The following is a 19,443-nucleotide window of genomic DNA, read 5'->3' on the forward strand; positions in this document are numbered from 1 at the left end:
TGCACACATCTGTGTGTGTATCTGGGTGTATGTGCACACATCTCTGTGTGTAGCTGGTGTGTGTGCACACATCTCTGCATGTAGCTGGTGTGTGTGTGCACACATCTCTGTGTGTAGCTGGTGTGTGTGTGCACACATCTCTGTGTGTAGCTGGGTGTATGTGCACACATCTCTGTGTGTAGCTGGGTGTATGTGCACACATCTCTGTGTGTAGCTGGGTGTATGTGCACACATCTCTGTGTGTAGCTGGTGAGTGTGTATGCGCACATCAGTGTGTGTAGCTGGGGGTGTATGCGTGTAGTTCCTCGGCTGTGTATACATGTGTCTGTTTTCAGGCGCCCCCAAGCCGGGGCTCCGGTCCGGCGACCCCGGGTCCGGCAGCCGCTGGGCTCGGCTCGGCTCGGCTCGGCTCCATGGAGGCCCGGCCTGGCTTCAGCACCGCGGACAGCTCCACGAACAATGGGGGGGTGCGCTGGGACCGGCTTAGGGACGGTCGCCAAATTCTCAGCCCGTTTCTGAACGAGGAGGTTTCTCCAGGCTTGTGAGTGCCACAAGCTCTAAGTTGACAGCCTGGCCCAGTGAGGGCGGCAGGCTAGGGAGGTGGGTAGGGCAGGGCCCAGGGACCCAGGATCCTGTCGCTGGCTTGGAGAGTGGGGGGCTGTGGCAGACCTCAGGATTCCTGGGTTTTCTCCCAGTTTGGGTGGATCTAGCAGGTCTAGTGAGAGACTGGGTGTCAGGACTCCTGGGTTCCCTCCAGGGCAGCCTCCAGCGCCTATTTCAGGGGACCGAGGCTCAGGAGTGCTGGATTCCATTCCCATCTGGCAGGTGGGAGGGTGGCTTAGTGCTTTGGACAGCGGGCGGGGGTCTGAACACCTGGCACATGTGGGCTGTGACTCAGTTTCCACATCTTCGAGCTGGGTTAACTAGACCGACCTCTACACCGAGCTCCACGTTTCTGTGGCTGAGGGATGGACGGTATCATGCAGACGCAACAAGGGATGGGGGGGACACTTCATTAGGGTGATGCTTATAACTGGGTCCTGTGTTGTCCCCCTACACACACGCGCGCGCACCCCACACAGTCCCAGCAGGTGGCATTCACTTCGGTTAATGGTTTAAACAATCCTAAAATGGCCATTGCTAGCAATTTCTCACCCCCCTTTAGTGCCTGTTATCTCCCAGAGTAAAAAGGCATCAGCTCCTTATATGAACTCTCTCCCTTGGTTGGCTCATCTCATTTTCTCCTGTGACCTGCCATTCATTAACTGGGTCACAGTCACCCCACACTACCTCAGGGCAAGTGTTGGTTCCAGGAAAGCCAACACAATAATCCAGCCCCTGGGTAATTGGGGGGGGGAAGGGGTGCTCTTTGCTCCCAGAAGGGGTGAGACTTTGGGTGGAAGGGGTGGAGCTGGGGCAGCCAGTCCCCAGTACTGCCCAGATGGCCCACCCCTCCACCCTCACCCCCACTGGCCCTCAAAGCCAGCAGCACAATTCTAACAGGCCTGGGGCTGATAGCCCCTGCCACAGTAGCAGCATCCAGGAGCCCCAGGCCCCTTAGAATTACCCCACCCCAGGGCAATTGCCCCTCTTTGCCCCCTGGGCATGCTGGATTGGTCCTGAGATCCTTAGCCAAAATCTCCTCTTCCTGTGATGTACACCAAGCCACCGATGCTTCTCCCCAGAGGTGGCTGCATTTCACTAGTGCTGTTGTGTAGCATGGTGAGGCAACACCAGAGCGCCCTGAGGGATGTAAGAACATGCATTATCTTCTTTTGTATGGATCAATGCAAGCCCACACCATACACACCCACGCAACACGACAATGGCTGCTGGAATTCTGGGCCTCGCGCTGATGCTCAGCATTCGGGAAGGATGTGGATACATTGCAGAGGAGTCAGAGAAGAGCCGCGGGAATGAGTAACAGCTTGGAAAGCCTGCCTTGCAACAACAGGCCCAAAGGGCGCCGTCTGTTGAGCGCCACAATGGGACAGTGGCCACTGGATCACTGTTTTGTATCTACGTGGGCGTTTGAGAACCAAGGGCGGCTCCTGAGCCCAGCAAAGGCCCAGTCCGCTCCAATGGCAGCAGGTTGAAGCGAGACAAATCCAGGCAAGACCTGAGTTGCCCGTTTTTAACAGGGAAGGGCAATTAACCCTCAAAGCCCTCGGGTCCTGATGGGTTTTCCTGGCAATTTTTTAAGCGAGACTGGTTGGTTTGCTAGAAGGGCGGCCCTGGTTCAAACAGGAATTGATTTGGGGTGGAGTTCTGGGGGGAGACAGGAGGTCAGACTGGCCGCTTCTGGCTTTCTGATCCAGAAGCCAAGAGTTTAAAAAAAAAAAAAAAGACCAGAGATTAGGAGAGCCTCAATTACTGGCTTAAGCTTTTAAGGAGATTGGAGTCCCTGAATGCGGGACCCTTTCAGGGGTCTCAGGTTGGGCTGCTACCCTATGATGACACCCAAACCCGCTCTGCACTTTCGAACACCTTGGTCTCTCTGTGCGAGTGTGCACACCGGAGAAACTCAACCCCGGCTGCCTGTTGGTATTCCGCCTTGCACGCTCTGAAACTGCACAGTGCCAGCTTTCCTTATGTGGACACCGACTTCCCAAGAAGTGGCCCTTAGAACAGGGGTGGGGAACCTAAGGCCCCCTGGCTTGCCTGGATCTGGCCCCCGAGCCTCAGGGCAACCTTTCAGTCTTAAGGAGCCTGTGCCGGTGCTCCAGCCCTGCCGCTACCCCCTCGCGGGGCTGGAGCACACAAAATCTACTAGCCTGCTCCCTCCCAGCCTCTGGTGTGCGAGGGGAATGTGGGGAGGGTCTTTTTCCTTCTCAGTCGGGGGCCACATCAGTGAGGATTTGGGGGGTTGTTTTTACTTCTGGCTTGTGTGCAGCCCCCGACTGATTTTTCTGTGGGTCAGAGGCTCTGAAAAAGTATCCTGGTCCCTGCCTTAAAAGAACAGCAGAAGCCATACTAGTAACCTGCTGGGGTCTTTTTTTTTTTTTTAAATCTGTCCAGGCCTGTATTTATTAGGCCTGCTCCTGTCATTTTCTGTGGCCATGAACCTCGCTGCCTGCCTGCGTCTTTGCCAGAGCTGGGAGTTTGCTCCCAGCCCCTAACTCTGACATCATTATTTGTCAGGGAAGGAGGGCGGGCGAGGGAGGAGGTTTTTGTTGGTAAAGAAAAGATTTGAATCAGAGCTCAAGATCCATTAAAGGGAGAAATCCAGCAAAAGCAGCTGAAATCCAGCTTGGAAAAGGGGTGGGGGGGAAGGAGGAGAAAGAAATGAATCGATAATTTTTTTTAAAAAAAACCCAACCACCACCCAAGACTTTAAACTGGTCTCAACCTCTTCAAGGAAAGTTAATCAATAAACTAATTAACTGCTTTGCAAGCTCTGTAATTAATAGATCAAAAGTATTAGCGCCGGGGCTCTGGCATCGCGAACAGCTCTCCTGCTTCCAAGGAGGCGGAATTGTGAGATTCTTTCTAATTGGGGTTTTTTTTAATAATTTTTTTTGCATCGGGATTTTAATTTTTTTTAATAATAATAATAAAAAAAAAGCAGCAGCCGAGGGAGGTGAAAAAAAATCGAGGAGGAGACAGCGAGGAAGCTCCGCCGAGGGAAAAAAAAAATCGACGCCAAGATTTGGGGGGCTCTTGCCACCCTCCAAACCCACCCGCCTCCCGTTCCTTTGTTTGTTTCGCCGCTGGGACGTGTCGGGGAGACCTCGCCGTGGGGTGCGGCGCTCGCTGGGGCCGGGTCGGGGATTCCAAGCGCGCCCCCCAAATTCGCCCCCTGGGCCCAATGAAGGAACCCGATGCCATTAAACTTTTCATCGGGCAGATCCCACGGAACCTGGAGGAGAAGGACCTGAAGCCCATCTTCGAGCAGTTCGGGAAAATCTACGAGCTGACGGTGATCAAGGATAAGTACACGGGCATGCACAAAGGTAGGGAGCCGGGCTGAACAATAAAGCGGCTCCCAACAATGGGCGGGCTGGGCGGGGGGGGAGGGGGGGCGCTGAATCTGAAATGACAAAGCAGGAGCAGCCCGAGGAAAAAGGGGACTCGGCTCTGGGGGGGCGGAGAGGGGAGGGTCAGATCTGGGGCCGGGAGGGCAGAGAAAGCGGGGCCGGGCGGAGTGGCCCTGCATATTTAACTGCCCGGGCTGGAGAGCCGGGCCGCAGCCAGAGCGAGGTGGGAACAGATGGCAGGAGGCGCAAGCAGATAAAAGGCATCATGAATAGAGGCCGGGTGTTTAACTGGATGGGCGAGGGGGGGAGGGGCGGTTCTCCTGCACCCCACCCTGGGGACAGAGGCCGTGGGGGGAGGGGTTGTGACCCCCTTTGCTTCTTGATGCCTTGGGCGCCAGGGTCGAGTTTCCAGGGGAGTCCCCAGCCCAGGGAAGAATCGCCCCTGTACGGCTGGGCTGGGGGATGCAGAGAGGAAAGTCGGGAGGGGCTGATCCCAAATCCCCAGCTGGCCTTTGACAGTTCCCTCCTGATTTCTTTCCTCCTGCATAAACAGAGGGTCTCTCTCTCCCCACCCCCCCTTCTGTGAGCTTGGCCAATGGCAGATCCTTGGCTCCTTCTCCAGAAGGCCTGTCTCCAGTCTGAGGCCTCTAGGTCAGAGCTAAATTTGTCTCTGCTGGTTAATTTCTTGTCTTAAAAAAAAAAAACTCTTTAGGGTGGGAGCAAGTGGCCTTTCAAAAGCAAACAGGACCTGCCAATCAGCGTGTGAAATAGACCTACGGGCAGCTTAGAGGGGGGCATCTGGCCCATTTCTGAATTCCCAATAAAGTTAATCATGGCATTTAAAAAAAAAAATCAGGCGCTGGGAGGAGGGTTGAAAACGAAAGAGCAGGGCGCGCTAAGGAGGGACGTCGCATGACAAAGATAATGTTGTAGGATATAATAACGTGCAACTTTTACAAGCCCAAAATTAAAGCAACTGAGGGACTGGGAAGAAACCCGGTTTTCCCGGAGGGTGTTTTGAGCTGGATTGAGGGATGAGCGAGGGGAATGGGGGGAGGACAGAGGCTGTCTGACAAAGGCTAGTCACCGTATAATGCGTGGTAGGTTGGTCCGATTGTTTGCTATTTCCATGTTTACTTTGTTGATTTCAAGCAGTGACAAAAAAGAGGGGGTGCAAGCGTAGGTGGGGGGGGCTCTATTTTGCCCCTTTACAAATCAAATACATTGGCTGATATTTTTGTAGACTGGTGTAAATCAGCGTAGTCCCATTGACTTCAGTGGTCACTGTTCTCAGTCATCTTGTCTTGCCTGTCACCCTTTTTTCCCCTAGCTGGTACATGTGGAAAACATCAACAGTCACAACCTGGCTCCGACGTCAGAGCCGGGTCTTGGGTCTTTTCATTGCTCTATGGGGTTCAAACTTCGGGTCTAACCCCAGCCTGAGAGGGGTTTAGGACCGGCAGGCAGGACGGGTTGAATGTTACCAACACACCACAGATAAACAATCACGCGGATTTCCACTGAACCAAGAGGGTCCCCTTAGGTGCGACTAATTATTTGATCAAACGCAAACGCAAACAATTTAAACGCAAGCCGGCAAACAGAGAATGCTCCGGGGCAAGAATGTTGTGCTCTCAAAAACCCAAAGCTCCTTACGTAACAGCGATATTTAAATGATTTAAGGGGGTGAAACTAGCTTCCCTTACGAGGCTGTCCCTGTGGGGGGAAGATGGAGCAAGGTGGCACCGTGCTAACATGACCCCAACTCAAGGCGGGTTGTTTTCACTGGCTCTGTAGTGCTAGTTAAATCCGAGGGGCTGAGATGAGCTTCTGGGTTTGGCGAAGCTGATACATTCAGGGAATCAAAATGGAGCATCTTTGGGAGGAGAGGGAGCCGGGGCGAGTGCGAATCCAATTTTCCAAGGGAAGGCGTGAGGGAGTTTCTCACTTCTGATGGACTAGATCCTTCTGTATGTCTGTAGCACCCACAGGGCCGGGCAGTTTAGGGGTGAAGGCAAAGTCCAGGCCCTCCAAGAGTTTACGGGAGTTAAGACCCAGTCCAGCGGCCTATCGGGGTAGTGCTCTCTGCCACGGGGCCGGCCAAGGGGGTCCTCAGCACGACACCTGCTCGCCGAGATCAAGCAGGACCGAGTCCTAAATAATTACAGTCCAGGTGGCTGGAACGCTTTGCTCTAGCCCCAGCTGCTGGGCTGGGCTTTTGTTGTCCTGTCCATTGAAATGGCCTGGGAAGGGAAGATTTCCAGCCGCAGCAGAATCTGAATGCAAAAGAGCTGGGCGGTTTGAGACGAAACAATAAGAGGCGTTTGAGTTGGATTTTTTTTTTTCAGGACAGTTTTCTTGGTCCCGCGCCTGCTCCAGATTTAGGGCCAAAAAGCCCAGGGAGGGGTAAGGAGATGGAATTATTTTCACCCCAGTAAGTGCTGAGCTCTGAAGTGGGGAGGGGTGGCTTGTCAAGCAAAGGGCTGCAGATGGAGCGGATAAAGGATCCGAACGTTAAGGCCTTGACCCAAAGGCATGTGTAGGTCCCAGGTCTGGGAGGGCCTTTGCATCCTTATACTCTTCTGGCTGCACTGGGCCTTGGCTCGCACGCTGTTGGCTGGATTACAGGGCAGATTTCAGATGCCTGGTACCCACCCGCTTTGCCAAAGGGCTCAGCACCCTGCCTGCCCCTGAGCTGGGCGTGGAGGGGCCAAGCCTGTAGCATGCTGGGGCGCCCGGAGTCCTGCACAGGGCCAGGCTGGGGGCTGGGGTCATGACTGCAGATCCCAAGGTGCAATACCCTCTCTCACTCCCGCTGGGCAACCCAGCAGCAGGGCCCTCGCCCTGGCATGGAGCCATGCCAAGAGCCAGGCTCTGCCAGGCTCACCCCACTGGAGGCTCCCATGGAGCACGGTGAACCTCATGCCAACTCGCCTGGCGAGGGCAGGATCAGGCCCCCCACGGAGGAGCATGCTGACCTGCCCCCTGGGGGGAGGCCACTGCCCCTCCCCCGGTACAACCCCGTCATGACCCTCCCCAGAGCAGGGCGCGCCCAGTCACAGGGCCCAGACTCAGAGCCGCACCCCACTGGGCCTGGAGGGGCTGCCGGACCCCAGTCCCCAGCTCTGGAAATGGCAGGTACGGCCTGGGGTAACTGGCTCGACGAGCGCCCACTTAGAATGATACAGTCAGGCAGGGAGCGTCTCCCTCTGCCTCATGGCAGAGGTGTGGCTCTGGCGGCCCCGGATCCGGTCCCCCATGCTGCCCCCTGGGCGGCTTCCTCTTTCCCAAGGCGGTTTCTAATGGGTTAGCAAGGCAAGGGTCAGGCTGCCCATCCCTGGGCACGTCTCCGGGCTAGCGGGCGCAGGAGGAGGGCTAAGCAGGGCAGCAGCCCCTGGCAGGAGAGGGAACCGCGGAAGTAGCAGGGCTGGCGTGCAGGAGATCTGGCTGCAACGTCTCCTTGGCCGAGGAGCCGGCGGCTGCACCCTGACCCGTGCTGAGTCAATCCTTCACCAATCTCGGTGGGGTGACTTGGGATGCAGGCATGAGTCAGAGCTGACGGAAGGGATCCAGCCCTTACTCACGGCGTGCCTCAGTTTCCCCATCCATACACGGGAGCTTCCCTATACGAGGGTGGGTGTAAGACTGGAGCCAGGGTGGCCTGTGAAGGGCCCAGGGGCGGGGAGAGGGGGAAGCTGATGGCTAGGAGCTGCCACAAGCAGGGGTCTGGGACAAGGCATGCTGCCCCGGGTTCCACCCTGCAAGGGGTGGCTGGTGCACACGCTCCCGCTGGTAGAAACGGGCAGCCGAGGCAACAGGGGGTGATGCTGGCTCCACTCCCGTTGAGGATCAGCCCCCTCCCCTCCCCTTCCCCCGCCCGCTCTCCATGTGCCCAGCGTCCCTCGGGAGCTGCCGCAAGGGAGTGGACTCCTTTGGCAGCTGGCAAGGGGGCACCTCGCTGCCCTCCGCCGCGTTCTCACTGGCAGGGAGCTAAATTTAGTCTCCGGACTCCAGCGAGGAAGGAAAAGAGCGTGTTTGGCTCATGACTATTTTACAGCACCGGTCTCCCCGGGCCCCGTCCGAGCGCTACACATGGCACGAGCCCAGGCGGCGAACACCAGCGACAGCGCACGCACCCCTCCCCCCGCGCACGCTCCCACTGTGTGACCAGCACTCTTGAGGCTTGCTCGGCGCACGCTCGCTGCGGGTTCAGCGAGAGAACGAGCAGCGTGGGGGAGGGAGAGGAAAGAAGGGAAGTGGCTCTTCAAAAAAAAAAGGGAGTGGGACATAGTGGTTAGAGCAGGAGTCTGGCAATTGCGACGCCTGGGTTCTGTTCTCATATCTGGGGGAGGGGGAGGAAGTCTACAGCAGAGGCCTGAGAGTCAGGAGTCTTGGGTTCTGAGCTCAGCCCTGCGGCTTTTGCCCAGCATGCAGTCTGTGCCTCAGTTTCCCCTTCTGTTGCATGAGGAGGAGGCAAGTTAATTCCTGTGTCCCAAGTGGCTTGCAGTCCTTGGAGGAAGGGGGAAGGTCACAAGCAGGGCACTCAGGGGCCGGAAACATTAGCCTCTCGACTTTCTGGGGCAGCTTTCGGAGGGACCCTCCTGCAGCCTTTCAGAAGAGCTCAGCTCCCTTTCAGGTATCTAAGCAGGGAGCCAGGCCAGCAAAACTCAGCATGGCCATGGCTGCAGGGCGTCCAGAGGAACCAGTCCTGTTTTAAGAGCTTGTCTACCCGCCTAGCGCATCCCACCAGGCCTGCTGAGTCCTTGGGGAGGATTCAGAGCCCAGCAACTGCGATAACGCAGCGTGCGGAACCCCGGTCTAAGGGACGGGACTGACCCGGCTCAGGGCTATTGAGTTTGTCCAAGAGAAGGTGAAGGGGGAGGGGTGATTTCTAGAGCAGGCGGCTCTTTCCCCAAACAGGCAAACCCAAAAGAAAGGGCCGGACGGGGAAGCCACACAGGTAGCCTAGCAATAGGTGTGCCTGGTTTGCTAGGAGGGCCATTCACCCCTGGCACAGCTCTCCCTCTCCCCAGAAGACTTGAACTCCCCACCGGCCGGCTCTTTAAAAGCCAAGCAGCCGCTCCACCAGCAGTTTCAGCCAGGAGATGCCCGGGGAGGCTCTCTGGCCTGTGTTAGCCCGGAGACCCGACCCGCTGACCGGAGCAGCCTCTGCCTTAAAAGCTGAGACTCTGCTTTGCCGGATAGAGCTGAAACGCTGGGGTTTGTTTAGTAACATCCAGCGTCCCCTTGGGCGGCCATTCACGCTCGCCGGGCCCGGGCGGGGGGGCAGTATTCTGTGCTTTCCTTCTTCCCCTTGGTCTTGCGATTGTCCGTGGAAAGGGGCCAGTGGTGAGAGCCTGGAGGAGCAAGGCTCTTGTGGTTCGTAGGGCCGTTGCCCCAGGCCGGAGAGAGGGGAGGTTGGGGGGTGAGTGCGTGGCGCTCCCCAGAAAGAGGAGGGTGCTGTGCATGGGGGGTACAATTGCCCGGCCAAGGAGGACTGGCCCCACTAACCCACTTGCTGCTATTTGTTTCTCCTGCGTAGGGCCCCGCTCAAGATGGGCCTCTGCTAGGAGCGGTAGGTAGGGAGTAAAAGCGGGCAGGCCCGGCCCTTTGGGGCTTGTAGCCCCAGGGCTGGACGGCTGCTTGCCGAAGACCCAGGGGCATGGCTGTCTGGGCTGGCACGCTGTGCGGGACGGGCGGCGCGGGACACGGAGCCTTGTGTATGCCAGGGCAGCCCAGAGCCAGCTCTCCCCTGCCGATGTGCCGCAAGCGAGGACCGGCAGAGGGGACAATCTAGGGGCCGGGGGGTTGCTAGTCCGGAGCCAGGGATGGCCAGCTACAGAGGGGGTTGAGCTGCAGCTGTGGGCTCTCCTCAGGAACTGGGCAGAGTCCGCATCCCACCCAACCCGCCTCGCCCTAACAACTCTCCCATCCCAGACCTGGAAGCTCCAAATCTGCCCTCGCCACGCCGGGTTCCCTGCCGGCAGTGGGGAGGAGGCAGGGTTGGACATAATGCAGGGCACCCTGTGCTCACTGGGGATCCCTGCCGTGTCACTCCACGGTGGGAGCCGTGCTCCTCCAGAGGCTGTGCAGATGAGTGGGGAGTGCAGAAGGTGTGGGAGTCAGATCTTCCAGGTACTGTCCCAGCTCTGGGAGGGAATTGGGGTCTAGTGGTTAGAGCAGGGGGGGATTTGAATGCTGTCTCCGGCCCTGCCACTGACTCACTCTGGTTTTCTGTGCTGTGGAGACAAATCCTTTGGCATCTCAGGCCAAGCGCCGTGCCTCGATTTCCCCACCCGCTTCTGAGGAAGAAGTCCTCTCTCCAGGGGGCGTGGGAGGGTGCAGGTGTCCAGAGCACGATGAGATCAACAGGCAGAAGGGACTAGCAGGGGGATTAGCAGGAGGGTCCGGGGCGTGCGCCATATCAGCAAGAGGGGGGGTGCTGGATTAGCCTCATGTCCGCAAGGCGGGTTGGACAACAGCAGTCCCCGTGGCCGGCAGGGGGGAATGGCTGGCCAGGGCCTTTCCCTTCAGTGCAGGATCAATTACGCTGACCCCAGCCTGAATCAGCTGTCTGGTGGCTGGGATGAAATGAGTTTGGGGGGTGCTCAGCCTGTCTGGGTCTGGGGTGCAGGGTCTCCTTGGCCACCCCTTTTCTGGCCCAGATCATGGTCGTTATCATGGACCCGCTGCTAGCCCTGACTGCGCCACTCGCTGTGAGAATCAGGCAGGGAGCCAGGCTGGCACAGAGATGAATGTCCTGCCAGGAGGGGCTAAGACAGAGGGCTGGGTCAGATCGCTGGAGCGGTTGCTGCAGAGGTGGTTGCACTGGAGGGGCGGGGCTGGGGGGGGTGCGGATGCACAGGGGCTGACTGAGATCTGGGGGGGGGGACTTGGGCTGATCCAATTTGAGTCTCCCCACCCCCGCTTTGCCAGGCCCACATCTGCCCTCAGTTAACTCAGGAGTGACTCCACTGCACCCGGGGCAGTCCAGAGGGGTTGACCCCGGAACCCATGGTGCCCCGGCCAGACTCTGATCTCTGTTCCAGTGCTAATCCAGAGCGACTCCGCTTTCCGCCAGGGGAGCGACTCCGGATCCCCGTAGAATTGGCTCTGCAGCTCTGGCACGTGCTGCTTCCTGCCCGCCAGTGGCACAAAACCAGAGATGCCCAAGTAGGGCCCCGTCTGCCCACAACGGGGGCAGCCTTGGCCTTTGGGTTCCTTTGGAGGGTTCAATCCACAGGAAGCCGTCTCTGCTTGGGGGAGCTGCAAGGGCCCGTGATTACGGGTCTGGAGGGGGCCTAGTTTGTTGATAGCATCCAATGTATTTTCCATGGCTCAAGGGCGGGAGGGGAGGAGGAGTCGAGCAGCCAGAGGGATTATTAAGACCGATGGGACAGTGGTTGAGGTGACCCTCCTCACTTGGCTTCCCTGCTCTGCAGCAGACTCCCTGGACAAGCTTGGGCAAGTTACTTGTCCTCTCTGGGCCTCAGTTTCCCCATCAGCACAACGGGGATAAGAGCCCTACCCTGGCACACTGGGAGGACTGGGGTTGTAGGATATATGGTAAAGATTGCAAGGTGCCCACAGGTTACGCTGCAGGATCCTGGCAAAGTCACCCCCCTCCCCCCCCCCCCCCCCCCCCCCCCGCTTCTTGGCATCAGAGTCCCTGGCAGGGATCCCAGAGGGAGAAAGGGCCAAGTTTTCAGCACTCACAGCCAGGGACAGCCGCCTTGGCAGACCAGATCCTTGGGGGCAGGGGTGAGCTTCTGTTTCATGTTTGTGCAGCACCTAGCGCAGGGAGGGGGCATGGCCCAGAACCAGGGCTCCTAGACGCTGTGGCCGCACAAGGAACAAATCTTCGTCGTTGCCAAGTTAGGAGCTGCCGAGCGCATGGGGCAACCAAAACTCTTCAAGTGAGCCAAGCCCTTGGAAACGGGCCTCAGTGGTCCCAGTGCCATGAATCTGGCCGGGCACGACTTGTCTGGGGTCGCACCGGAAGTCTGCGGCTGTTTGGAACTGAGGCCAGATGCTCTGAGTTCTGGGCCAGTATCTTACCATCCGCCCCTCTCTCAAAACACCCATGGGAGTGAGGCAGGCACCGGAGCATCTCTGGGGGTCTGGGCCCAGTGGCATGGGAACATTTTTAATAGGGAGGGGCTGAAAGTCAACCCCACTACCCCTGTTCCCCCCCTGGCCCCAAGCAGAGCCCTGGTAAGGGAGTGCAAAGCAAGCAGTCACCTCCCTAGGGGAGAAGCAGCAGCTGCCAGGACCGGAGCAAGTGGCTGGCATCCCAGCCCCAACTAAAACCTCGGGGTGCTGCAGGGCCCCCCACACTTTTAGTTCCTGCACCTATGCCCGTGCCTAAGGTCAGTCGCTGGATTGTAACCCCCAGCCAGCAATACACCCGAATCACACCTCCTGAAGCCGGGAGATTGACTTAGAACTCAGCTTTGTTTTGCAAATGATAAATGCGGGGACTTGATTGCAGCTGATCCACAACTACTCAAGGTAGTTACGTCCAAACAGGCGGCGCAGCACTGCCAAGAGATCTCACAAAGCTGGGTGGCTGGACAACAAAATGTCAGCTGAAATTCAGTGTTGATAAATGCAAAGTAATATCTCGTTAGAAAACAGAGTCCGGACTCCATACATCAAATCAGGGGGTCTACATTAACGGTTGTCGCTCAGGCGAGAGATCTTGGAGGCGTGGTGGAGAGGTCTCTGAAAACGTCTCCTCACTGGGCAGCGGCCGTCAGAAAAGCAAGCCGAATGTTGGGAATCATTAGGAAAGGGATAGAGAATAAGACAGAAAATATCATATTGCCTCTATATGAATTCGCAGGATGCCCACACCTGGAACACTGCAGGCAGATCTGGTTTCCTCATCTCAAAAAAAGATCTCTTGGCATTGGAAAAGGTACAGAAAAGGGCAACAAAAATGATGAGGGGTTTGGAACGGCTGCCATGTGAGGAGAGAGAAATACAGCTGGGACTTTTCCGCTTGGAAAAGTGATGACTAAGGGGGGATAAGCAAGAGGTCTATAAAATCATGACTGGTGTGGAGTAAGTAAATAAGGAAAAGTTATTTACTTCCTCGCATCACATAAGAACAAGAGGTCACCACGTGAAATTAACAGGCATCAGGTTCAAAACAAACAAAAGGAAGAATTTCTTCATACAACGCACCGTCAACCTGTGGAACTCCTTGCCAGAGGATGTTGTGAAGTCCAAGACTACAACAGGGTTAAAAAAAGAACTAGATAAATTCATGGAGGTTGGTCCATCAATGACTATTAGCCAGGATGGGCAGGGATGGTGTACTTAGCCGCTGTTTGTCAGAAGCTGGGAATGGATGACAGGGGAGGGATCACATGATGGTCCCCTGTTCTGTTCACTCCCTCTGGGGCACCTGGCATTGGCCACTGTTGCAAGACAGGATCCTGGGCTAGATGGACTAATGGTCTGACTCAGCCTGGCTGTCCTTCTGTTCTTTGTTCGTCCGATGCCCCGGGTTGTATTTTCAAACTTCCCGCTGTAACCAGGCGAGCGAGGCGCTTCCAGGGGGGTTTGGTTTTAAATGGAGGTTGAGTGTTTCCTTTCGTCACGTGACTCCAGGAGCGGGGGCTTTGGGGGAGAACACCCGCCGCGGGGATCAGAGCTGCCGGAGGGTGGCGAACGAGCGGAAGCGGGGGTGTTCGCTCTTGTGAGAGAAGGCTGCGAATGGACACCAGGCGGCTGGGCACAGCCTGGCTTTCGTTTCAAAGCCCCCGTGCAGGGTTCCCAACTGGGGCTCCCTGGACTCTAGGCTGACACTCCGGCACAGAAACCTTTTCTTTCCCTGCGTCGTGTTCACCCTGCCGGGACCCATTTCCTTCCCTTCCTGCGCACCGATGGGGCCCTGTCTCTTCCGTGCGTCCCTTTCACGTCCTTCCCCCGTCCGCGCCGCGCTCTGTCGCCCTCGTGCCGCCTCCTCTGCGTTGCGAGCTGCAGCCTGAGCAAGTCCAGGCCCACAAGCGCCAGGTGCTGTACAAACAACGGGCGTGTGCCCCGGCCCGGAAAACTCCCACTCAGTAGAGCCAAGAAGGAGCGTTCTCCCCGTGGTGCGTGGTGCAGAAACAAGAAGGCTCAGAGCCTCCAGGGGAGTTACGGGCCTAACTCCTATGGACACTCATGGGTGTTAGGCACCAATTCCCTTTGTGGATCTGTCATGGGGCACGTAGGGGACACCGGTAGAGCTGAGAAGTGGTCCTAGAGCTGAATGCCAGCCTAGGGGGTTAACACTTTTTCTCCCACCCCTGGGAAAATGCCCCCGACACATGCCCTGTAAGAGCGGGGGGAATGGGGCTGGTATGGGCCTTGCCAACCTTGCTGTCACATTCGGACCTGGGGCAGTCCCAGCCCTCCCCCCCCCCCCCCCCATTATCTCCCTGCCTTGGAGCCCTGGGAAGTTGGGTTCCCAGTTCCCATGGGGGGGGCACATCCGTCGTGTCGAGGGGCAGGGATCCGAGGGATCGAAGCGCCCGTGACCCTTCCCCTCTGCTTTCTCCCTCCTGCAGGATGCGCGTTCCTGACCTACTGCGCCCGGGAATCGGCCCTCAAGGCGCAGAGCGCGCTGCACGAGCAGAAAACGCTGCCAGGGGTGAGTCCTTGCAGGGCAATACAGGGGGACCCAATGGGGAGGGGCTCGGGCCGGGGCGTCGCTCCGTTCTCTCGGGCTGCAGCTGCCCGGCGCTGGTGTTATTGTGTGCCTCATCGTCCCCTCCCCCGCCCTGCCGAGTGCGTTAGCTTTTGCGATAACCAGATGGCCCCGCTCTATAAAATCTCCTGGGTTGGCTCCCATTGCGGGCCCGATCTGGGATTGATTGGAGTTGGGGTGGCTGGGCCCTGTCACTGGCATGGGGCGAGGAGACGCTCGCAATTTCCCATGGCACCAGCAAGGGGGCGTGGGGAGAAGGACCCCTGGGAGGAGGGGGGCTAACAGACACGTACCCGCCCGCCCATGGGCGTTGGGCGCCTGCCAGCATCGTTGGCGCTCCGATTGTGCCGTATCCTCTCCCCCGTATTGCCCTCCGCCCAAGGTGACTCACTCGCAGCTCCTGATGGAAAAGCACTGTGGGGCCAGCTGTCTCCAAAGGGCCGCCTGCCGCCGGCCGGGCGCTTCCGGGGGGTGGGTGCCAGGCAGTGAGGGATGTTGGAGTGCCAGGGGGGTGTCTGTGCGCCGGTTCCACCCGTCAATTTGAATTGGAGTGTTCGGGTGCCAGGTTGGCAGCTGCAGAGAGCAAAGTCCGGTGTGTCGGGGCGGGGGGGTCCCAGGCACAAAGTAGGGCATCCTACCCCGCCACCCATGTGCTGCACGTCCAGAGCCCCCGTTTCTAGGGGACAGAGCCAGGTGCTGAGGCGCAGGAAACTCATTTCACTCAGGCCACCACACCAGGGACAAACGGCATCACCGGGTGGTCTGTGCTGAGCAGGGCTTTGAGCCAGGGACGTCCAGCAGCGGAAACAGGCTCCCTCGAGGCAAGGCAGAGAACCCAGGAGTCCTGGACCCCCACTTCCCTGCCCCAGTTATGCCCCTCTTTTCTCCCAGAGCTAAGTGTGGCTTGGCTCCCGGCATGGAGAGCTGGGGCTGCCCCCTTTCGTGACAGGGGGCTGGGGAGTCATGCACAGACAGGACCCATGTCTGGAGCCCCCTGGAGCGGGGTGCAGGGTCCGGAAACGCAGCAGGGTTCTATCTGAAGGGAAATTCGCTGCTGAGGGGCCACATGCAAATGTGCATTCAGCCGGGCTGGCGGGATTGGCGGATCTCAACCGCTTTAATATGACAGCTGCCCAATGGGAGCTCCGTGCCCCAGTGACCTGGAGCAACCGTCCAGGGAGCAAGTCCCGCCTAAGAGCCGACCTATGGGAGCCCGGGTTACATGTGCCCATCCCACAGCAGGAGTCACGTCCACTGTACCCATGGTAGCCGGTGGGGGCAAGATGGGGCAGAGCAGGGAGGGGGCTTGTGGAAAGCTTGAGGCGACTGAAGTCAGAGGGGTGCCCCCAACCTGCCCCTCCCCCCCCCCCCAGAGAGGTCCCCCAGTGCTCCTAGGGTTTCCAGGTGTCCGGTTTTCACCCGGACTGTTCGGTATTTGGATCCCCGTCTGGTAAAAAAAACAGAAAATACTGACGGAAGCCCAGCAGGGACAGTTTTCCCCTACTGCATCGGGTGGGGGAGTGAGGAGTGTGGGGCCATTTAAAGATGCAGCGACTTTTTTTTTTTTTTTTTTGCCATGTTCGGGATTTTTGTTGAAAGCCTCTGGGAAGCCTGTGCTCGGCAGATCTGGTTGGAGTGTAGGCCTCTACCCACCCCAGGAACCAGGAACCAGGGCTCTGCTCCAGGCTGAGACCTGCCGAGCTCACGTCATATGAGGGTCGAGCATCAGTTCCTGGAGCCAGCTCAGCGCTTCGGCACTTGGAGGTGAAAGGCCCCAGCGCCCCACCTGACGTCTGAGCCTTCCAGCCTCCTGGCTCTGACCTGTCCTTCACACCGGCCTCTGAGGAAGGTCAAAATGCCCAGCTGGCTGGTTTTTCTGCCTGGCCTCCTGCTCCCTCCAGCTGAACTCTTTTGGGCCGGTTCTCATCCCCCTCCTGCCACCAGCTCCCTGGGGATAACCACTACTGCATGGGGCTGCATCCCGGCTCCCCGTCCTGGGGCCTGCTGGCTGAGCGGGGATCCCTGGGCAGAGCTGCATTTCTGGGGGCTCTGGTGGGTTCTTGCAGGACAGATCTCGAGCTTGCTGTTGCCTGGTCTAGACCAAGGGTGTGTAGCCTAGTGAGAGTCAGAGATCAAGTCAGACACTTCCCATGCCACGGGGGCTGGATCCCACGGCTGCATGGTGCAGGAATGGGTGGGCAGGGACTCAACCCCATGCTGGGGGTGGCCCTGAACCTCGGCTGCCAGAAGCCAGGAGGGGAAGAAGGGTGGATCTCCCCAATTTGCCCTGTTTGGTCCGCTCCCCATGAAGCTCTGGTACGGGGCCGCTGGTGCAGCCAGGGGACGGGGCAAGATGCTGGTCTGGCCCAGAACGTCAGCTCACGTTCTGTATTCTGCTGCCGAAGGAAGGATGGACTAGTGGTTAGGCCACCAGCTGATGACTTTAGAGTTAGGTTCATGGCCCTGCCTGCCTGTACCGTGACCCTGGGCAAGTCCCCAGCGGTCCGATCCTCAAAGGGCTTGGGGCATCTGGCGCCCCACTGCTGCCCCCATCTGCTGCTGGCTGCCCCCCAACCCCTGACAGAACCATTGGAGCCAGATGATGTCCCTTTGTTAGGGCCTCCGGGTGACAGTTTGGTGCCTAACCCCAAAGAGGATCCGGGCCACGACTTTGTTTTGCACGTTTGGGGGGCAGCCCTGCCCTGCCCTGCCCCACAGAGCAGTGGAGGGTCAGTGGCCCTACAGACTGGGCCAGGTGCTGATACGCCGGGGATGGGGGCCTAGGGGAGACAGACCTGAAGCCTAGTTCACCCCAGGACCTTTGATCCTCTCCTGGGCGTGATATCGACTCTTCTAGGGACTGCCACCCCCTGGGGCAGCCAGGGAGCCGTATGGAGCCTTCCCCAGCCCAAGGCAGGAGGTGAACAGAGCCCCGACTTCTTTCAGCCCTGCATTGGGGAAGGGCTTTTTGCCTGTCTAGGGCTGAACTAGCCAGGTTGCCTTGGTTTAGAAGCCCCAACGTCTACTGATGGAAAACCACAGACCACCCTGGAGACTGACCTCCCAGTCTGGCCCCATATCCAGGGGCAGAGGGCGGTTTCCGTACAGATAGTGACGAGATTTTTCTACCTTCGGGGGGGGAGGGGGGGGAGTGAGATGGGGACCCCAGGAAAACGCGAGCCAGGGCTTTGCCCAGGATGCCCCAGGCGGGAGGGCAACTCGCGTCCGAGCAAACTCTCCTGGAACAATAAGGGCAAAGCGCAAAGCCCCTCTGCGCCTTTGGATGGGAAAAAAACAACCCGATGGGAACAGCGGCGCCAGGCTGGGAGGAGAGGTTGCCTTGGCATCGCCATAGCAACCCTCGTGGGCATCTCCCGCCAAGACACCAGCTCCACCGGGGGCGGATTTGCTCTCTCCACCGCTTCCCACCCTAGTAGGCCCCCCTCAAAGAGAAGGCGACATTTCCTGCCTGTCCCCCCCCCCCCCCCACTTTCCATCACGCCCCCTGTGCACAAACGCAGCATCCAAGTGTATTTTGCTTGGGGAGGGAAGGGGCCAGACAGAGATACTTTGTTTCTTGCTGCCGCCCTTCTGAATATTGGGAGCAGATGTAGCAGAGCGGGACGGGGGGGGGGGGGCGGGGAGCATTGTCTCTGGAGTTTCCCTTTATTCTCCTTTTTCCGCCCGCTTTTGCCACCTGCTTTTCTTCCCCAGCTCTTTATGTGCCCGTGCACGTGCCCGACTCTGGAACCGGAGTGTGTCGCCACGGAGCTGGGGGCGCCGGCTTTGTGTGCGTGTTTCCCTCTGGGGGCGGGTGTGTGTAGCATGAGTGTGTGGTTGTGTGAGTCAGGCGCCGCCACGGCTCTTTGGCGCTTTTAGCCACGTGCCAGCGCAAACTCACGCCCGTGTGTCGGTGTGGAGGCACCCCCGTAGGAAACACGCCGAAGCCACTGTGGCCTCGGCAGCGCGGTGTGTTCGCACCTGTGCAAAATAGGCACAAAGCGTCATGTGTTACGCCTCTTTGGGGTAAATGCCCGGGTGCCGGGGAAGCAGGGCATGTGGCCTGTGATTGCGTGTGTGTGCTTAGCGTGCGTCTGTGCATTTGTGAGTCTGTGTGTCTTGTGCCTACCTCTGTACGGCTGCTCCTCCCTGTGTCCACGTGTGTGTGTGTGTGTGTGTGTGTGTGTGTGTGTGTGTGTGTGTGTGTGTGTGTGTGTGACCGGTAGTGGGGCCTGATGGGAGGTGGGGTTCTTGGAGGTCTTTTAGCCCAGGGCTCTCTGGGTGTCTCTCTCTGGGAACGCGTGCGGGTGTTTTAGAGCCTTGTATTGTTGGCAGGGGTGTGTACGGAACGGTGTCAGCGCAGAATCCGTGCTGGGCTGACCTACAGGCGGAGGGAGGTGTTACTGCCCCGGCTCTGCAGCCCCCGCTCTTTAGCTCCTGCTTTTCGCACTGGAGGCCCCTAGCTGAGGCCCGGGTGTTCAGCTGAGACAGTCACCATCATGGGTACCCCTGTGGGTGCGCCTGTGGCAGCTGTTCTGTGGCAGCGTGTGCTGTCCACCGTCACCTGGGGGGCCCCAGGGAGTGGCCCTCACTAGGTAGAATCCGGAGGGAGGGAAAGGGATGATGGGTTTTTAATGCCCCCCCCCACACACACACACACAGACTCTGCCCTGAGCCCTCCCTTGTCTTGAGCCACCGTGTCTAGTGTGTAAAACAGTGCCCGGCCCATCTCTGTTGGGAGCGATGGGACACCTGCCTCACACAGGC

General features: G+C 58.4%; 1 protein-coding gene across 2 annotated transcripts in view; it reads left to right on the forward strand.

Annotated features, from left to right (window-relative positions):
- The first annotated feature begins 3,180 nt into the window (after positions 1-3,180).
- Positions 3,181-19,443, forward strand: part of CELF3 (CUGBP Elav-like family member 3) — a 50,334-nt gene continuing 34,071 nt past the window's right edge. Inside the window, exons 1-2 of one of the 2 annotated variants that reach the window (XM_075907379.1) lie at positions 3,181-3,953; positions 14,537-14,619. In XM_075907379.1, the coding sequence (XP_075763494.1) occupies positions 3,809-3,953; positions 14,537-14,619 (228 nt within the window). In that variant the 5' untranslated portion in view covers positions 3,181-3,808. The remainder of the gene's footprint in view (positions 3,954-14,536; positions 14,620-19,443) is intronic. The other variant, XM_075907377.1, reaches the window with a different exon arrangement.

The sequence above is a fragment of the Pelodiscus sinensis genome, chromosome 24 (assembly GCF_049634645.1).
Source record: "Pelodiscus sinensis isolate JC-2024 chromosome 24, ASM4963464v1, whole genome shotgun sequence".
Lineage (NCBI taxonomy): Eukaryota > Metazoa > Chordata > Testudines > Trionychidae > Pelodiscus > Pelodiscus sinensis.